This window comes from Rhinolophus hipposideros, assembly GCF_964194185.1.
Source record: "Rhinolophus hipposideros genome assembly, chromosome: 7".
NCBI lineage: Eukaryota > Metazoa > Chordata > Mammalia > Chiroptera > Rhinolophidae > Rhinolophus > Rhinolophus hipposideros.
Window position 1 is genome coordinate 21,977,711 of NC_138053.1, and position 6,000 is coordinate 21,983,710.

A 6,000-nucleotide genomic window follows, 5' to 3' on the forward strand; every position below is an offset into this window, starting at 1 on the left:
AAAGAAAAGATGAATATGCTAGATGAATTGTACAGAAAGAATTAAACATACTAACTGGAAATATTTCTCTTTAGATGGAATCTGCCTGTGTTTCAATTCATGAAGCTCTGAAGTCTGTCATCGACTATCAGACTCATTTCCGTTTGAGAGAAGCTCAAGGCCGAAGCCGAGCAGAAGATCTAAATACAAGAGTGGCCTATTGGTCAGTAGGAGAAGCCCTCATTCTTCTGGTGGTTAGCATAGGGCAAGTGTTTCTTCTAAAAAGCTTTTTCTCAGATAAAAGAACCACCACAACTCGTGTTGGATCATAACTACGTTTTGAGAATTGATGCATCGTTGCCACTGTAATATTGCTGTCCTCTAATTAATTTTAGGTACTGAAGAACTGAATATTGGCAACATTTAAAAACCCTTACTCATATACTTGTTGGGGTGGGGGGGTGTACAAGGCATATCCCCAAACTGTGGAAAGGACACCTTTTTCTATTTGTAAAGGTATAAAAACTTTGGAACTTATTTTGGGCTATTCATGTTAAATATTCAACACCAATGATCCACTCTTTTCTTGGTTGTTTATATCTACTCTTCGCACACTAGACTTTGGTATTTTGATTCCTTTTAGTCATTTAAAAGTACTTTTCTTAGAGGTAGTGGATATTTTTCAAACCTTTGATTTAATGTCTACATGTGTTGTGGAGGAAGAAAATTGCCTTTGAATTATTTGTAGTAAATAAGGTTTTGTTTTTCAGAAAAGCAAATGTGATTAACTATAGCCCAAGCCCTATTCTGCACTGTTTAATTTTTATGGGGGGAAAAAAAATCTACAATAAAAATGTTTGTTAATGTTGATATAGTTTTAAGTTGATACATCATGGTATAATTTATTTTTCACTAGCTTGAAAAATGTCAGATTTTTGTTTTGGGGGGTTATTCTATGATTTACAACCAGATATGTTGTTGTTTTTCATAAAGACATTCTTAACCAAAAACAAAAAACAAACAAAAAAACCATTTTCTTAACCACACAGAAAATAGTATGTTTCAATAACATAAAAGCCTTAAAAGTCAGATTATCATAACAGATAGAATAATTAAAATATAATTTAAGACACTAGAATGTCTTATAGAGGAAGGCAAATAGGAAAATTTTTAGTGTGTTACCATTTTCAGCGCTTTTACAAAGAAAAAAGGTTATCTGTTTCATTTTAACATTTTAATTGGCTGGTTCTTGCTTTTATGTGGCTTTTATGTCTTTCAGTCATTCCCAACTTAAATTGACAGTTGTAATATTAGTGTCATAAAAGTGCCATACATTTTATAGTGATGGGTGTGATGCACTGAGAAGTTAGTTTCTTTGTTTTTTCCTTTCTTGTTTTTTTTCTCTTGCATATGTAATTTGTACAATCTCTGGTTGACATCCCTTACGATGATTTAAAAATTTAGAGTGCTGTGTTTTTTTATTTGATAATCTTCATTGATTGTACTGCGTTTAATGAATATTAAATAGTGCATATTCTGTACACTATAGGGTTTTAGACTGTGTTTGTATTTTATAACTTGCATAGATTGAGCTGATTGAAGTAAGATTTTGTTCCAAGTATTCTAGAATAGAATACAAGATGATACAAAATTGTATGGGTGTTTGAAGCTTTTCCGCTGTTTTAAAAAAAATTTTGCAACTGCTTTGCCATTCCTCCCCCATCCAGAAGTGGTAAGTGCTGAACAAGACTCATAAAAACTTTGAAATGTGGTACCATGGACTACTGATTGGATAGCAATTCTACTGACTAGAAGTTAATTCAAAGCTGTCTTAAAATGCATACATATGCTACTGCATGTAAGAGCAAAAGGAATTCAAGTTGTCATGCTGGCTAGTTTCAAATGCTACAGTGTAGCAAGGGGTAAAACATGTTTTCAACCCTTTAATTCTAAAATTTTGGAAGAACAAATAGATAATCCTAAACAAGGATTAAGAATTGAAGTTTAAGATTTTGCATGTTTATCTCGTTGGATTCTTATGTTGGAATTGTCCTGCAGCTTTATAAGTGTCCCTCTATATTTAGATTTGAAAATTTTCAACACTAATGTTAACGTGATTCATAAGCATGGGTATGTTACATGTCCTTTCTGGATACCTATCTGCTCTGTTATGTTCAGATACTTAGACCATTAAGCAGAGCCAGGTATCATCAGTGTGCCGAGTTTGGAATAGATAATGCACTTATTTTATCTGTGCCTATCAAAATATCATAATATTAGACTATTACTACAAATAACTTTTGATGAAACTATTGAGATACATTAAAATGTTTGAAATCACCACTATTACCTCTTGTAGAAAATAGTACAGGCTTAGTCTACTCTGTATGTAACTGGTTAACATTTGATGGCTGTCAATACTCAACTGGGTATGTATATATAAATTAGAAAACACATATCTATCCAGATATAAATGTTTAAGGAAACTTTTTTCCCTTCCTCCTACTATATAATTTGTAGCTCATCTTTTTTCTTTAATCCTCCCCTAAGTTGTCGTGACAGTTTGAATTTCCCAAATATTTATGTTTGGACATATGGCTCAGAATACATAGTTAAACATCATTAGCTGTATATATTTTTAAAGTAGAATAAATAATGGAAAGGGACTTAATATACAGGTTTATACTAAAATTTCAACTGTGTGAAGATACATTATAAGATAATCTAACATTCTTTTTTAAATTAAACGTGGTTTGTGGTTCATAACTTTCATTCTGGCTTGGTGATAATCAACTTTGAAAATACAGTGAACTGAAAAGCAATTTTATTCTTTGAAAGATTTCATTTAAATCTGTACTATCTATTTTTGCTTCAGTTTGTAAATGTGTAATGTTGATAATTAAATAGGACAGAGGAGACCCTATGACTATTGTTTTCAAAAATTAAATAATATATAAATAACTCAAAGGGGTTTTTCATTTACTTTTGAAAAGAAAAATAAAATTCTCTAAACAGATGTTGGTTGTGTAGGATTGCACCAATCTTGTAGAATAAAAATAACTTTCCACAAACTGACTTGTTTTCTATTAGGATTTCAATATTTTTAAGGCTTATCATCAGCTTGCAGCTTGGAGTACATTTTTGTAGCGAGAGAGTGATTATTTATTTGGTATTTCATTGAAACATGTTAGGGATTGGCCAGGAAAGGAAATTAGAGAAATACAGGTATCCCCCACTTTTTGAAAGTTCACTTTATGCCAATTTACTTTCACAAAAGTTCTACATTAAATGTACCTGTTTTCACTAACTGAAAGAAATCTGAAGACAATTTTCCTTTAGGAGAAAAGGTGAAAAACGAAAATAACATTCAGCATTTGTTTTGCAGGGAGCCATTAGAAGAAGCCTGCACAGGGCGGGTGGCACTGCTTTTACTAAATGTTAGTGTTGTTTCAGTTTTTATGTATTATTTGGTAGGTTATTTGTTGGATCTGGGAACACTTTAAAAATTTCCATATAAATTAGTGGTAATAGCTTCTATGCTTTACCCTATTTTGACTTATAAAAGGAATGCTGTACTTTCAGATAGGGGAAACCTGTATCCATCTCTAAACTGCCTCATTTTTAACCTTTTTGCATTTCTTACTGAAAGTTTGGGTAAAAGGCAGTTAAGCCTTCAGTTCTCTAAAAAGCTCTTAATTTTTAAGTACATTAACCTTAGGTGTATAATGCCAAAGTTGCCTCAATTTTTTTCTTTCCCTTTATAATGTCATAGGGGACATTCTGATTCCTGGAACAATTCTACAAAATAGAAAAATAACAGTAAGTACAGGTTAACTTCAGTGAATGTTTAACCTGTGCCAGGTGCTGTGCTGAATATTTTACTTGTATCGATACAGTTAATCTTTGCAATAATCCTATGAACTAAGGATACTCTCGTTTTACAGATGAGGAAACAGAGGCTAGACAGGTTTGGAAACCTGTCCATATCATACCATGTTTTCCCGCAAAAATTAATATATAAGACCCGATCAGCTCTAAAGCCTCTTTTGGAGAAAAATTAAGTCATATATTAATTTTTCTCCAAAAGAGGCTTTAGAGCTGATGGTCCGGCTAGGTCTCATTTTCGGGGAAACATGGTAGTAATTAGCAGAGTCTAATATGAACCATGGCAGTCAGGCCCCAGAGCCCTGTTTCTCAGCCATCAGGCAGTGTTGCCTTACAAACACCAGTGAAAGATCTCTGAAGGCTTAGCCATCTCGATTTCCGTGTAGCTCAATAGCAGCTCAGTGCTTTAGTGTCAAGTTCAAATCATGGTTGTGTGATTTCACTCAAATGATTTTACTAACTTGTGTGTCTGTTTCTTCATCTGTTAACTAAGGTAGTATCTACTATAATGAGAATATAATGAGATATTCATAAAACACTTAGGATCACTGCCTGTCATACACAAGCATTTAGTAAATAGCCATATATATGTATATACATAAATAGATACACATATATTTATATATATATATATTTTTTAATTTTTATTTATTTTAAATATGTTTTTCCAGGACCCATCAGCTCCAAGTCAAGTAGTTGTTTCAATCTAGTTGTGGAGGGTGCAGTTCACAGTGGCCCACGTGGGGATCAAACCGGTAACCTTGTTGCTAGGAGCACGGGGCTCTAACCAACTGAGCTAATGGGTGCCTTAAATAGCTATATTCTAATCATTGGTCCAATTCTAGTCTCTTGATCTTCAGTTTCTAAAGTTCTTACTTTGGCCTCTACTCAGATGGTTCTTAAATAATACGTAACACAAATATGAAAGTGTAAAAAAACAAAAAAATATGAAAGTGTTTGAACGTCTATAATAATGTACATGATAGTCTGCTAAGAAGTTTCAAAAATGAATAAGGTAGTCTGACCTCCAGGAACATAACTTAGTTGGCTAAGACAGGATAGCTATATGAGCAACTAATGTTACGTAAATAATGAAGCAGAATGGACCAGAAGCACATTTATAGGGTGCTATAGAAGGAAGAAAATATGTCAAAAGACATATTCCAGAAAGTTTAACTTTGTCTACACGTAGGGGAGGTCCATGGTTGTCTAGGCCAGCAATTGAGTGAAGTAATCTCTGCTTCAGGGATATGTACTATTAGCTGGTCCCCATTGCTACAGGTTGGAAAACACGTTAACGTTGATAAAGGTGGTGATCTCCTAACTTCTCCAGCTCAATGGTTTCCAACTTCTAGAGGAAAATACAGGGATGGTATTCCCTAAGCCATCCAATGTGCTGTTTTTCAGTTTGCATTTCTCCATTTTCCCCACAAGATATAATCATTAGGAATGATCACATTCCTTGCAGAAATTGAGATACACCAGAAGTAACACTGGTCTGGCATCATCTGTTTTTAATACTGGTAATTGCGAGTGATCACTTCTACCTTGGAAAGGAAGCAAAAGAATTTGAGAAATAATTCAAAGAGTAAAATCTGCCCATAATCCCACCATTTTTGATGTATTTCAGTTATTTTTATAGGTATATGTTTATTAAAAATTGGTATTGTCTATAATTCTTAAATTGTTAAAAATTGTGAAATCTGTCCTAATACAGAAGAAGGTAGTAAGCATACAGTTTAAAGAGAAGTAAAATTATAAAGCACACACTAGTCCAACCAGTGCTCACTTTAAGAAATACAGCTTTGCCCACACCACAGGAGGTTGCCATGCATCTTTCTGATCACATCCCCGAATTGTCCCACTAGAGATAACCTGTGTTGTTTGTAATGAAAATAATTTTAATATTTGTCTTTATTTTTACTAGCTGTGTATAATAGTTCTCAAACTCCTTTTTAAAATAATTTCCAAACATCACAAACCAATACTTCTGTAAATACAAATCTCGTGCTTGAATGTTCTGGCAATGACAAACACTGTCAGCCTTTCTAAATGCTTGCTTGCTTCTATGCAGGCTTATTCTCATTTGATATGCTTACCTCATTAGTCAGTAACAGTTCGGTACGGTCTGTGGAC

The 6,000-nt window shown here is 33.5% G+C and overlaps 1 protein-coding gene across 4 annotated transcripts in view; it reads left to right on the top strand.

Annotated features, from left to right (window-relative positions):
- TMED7 (transmembrane p24 trafficking protein 7) overlaps window positions 1-1,525 on the top strand; it is a 106,642-nt gene extending 105,117 nt beyond the window's left edge. For all 4 annotated transcript variants that reach the window (XM_081054400.1, XM_081054399.1, XM_081054398.1 and 1 more), the window contains one exon: window positions 75-1,525. In XM_081054400.1, coding sequence (XP_080910526.1) covers window positions 75-311 — 237 coding nt within the window. In that variant the 3' untranslated portion in view covers window positions 312-1,525. The remainder of the gene's footprint in view (window positions 1-74) is intronic.
- Window positions 1,526-6,000: the final 4,475 nt, after the last annotated feature.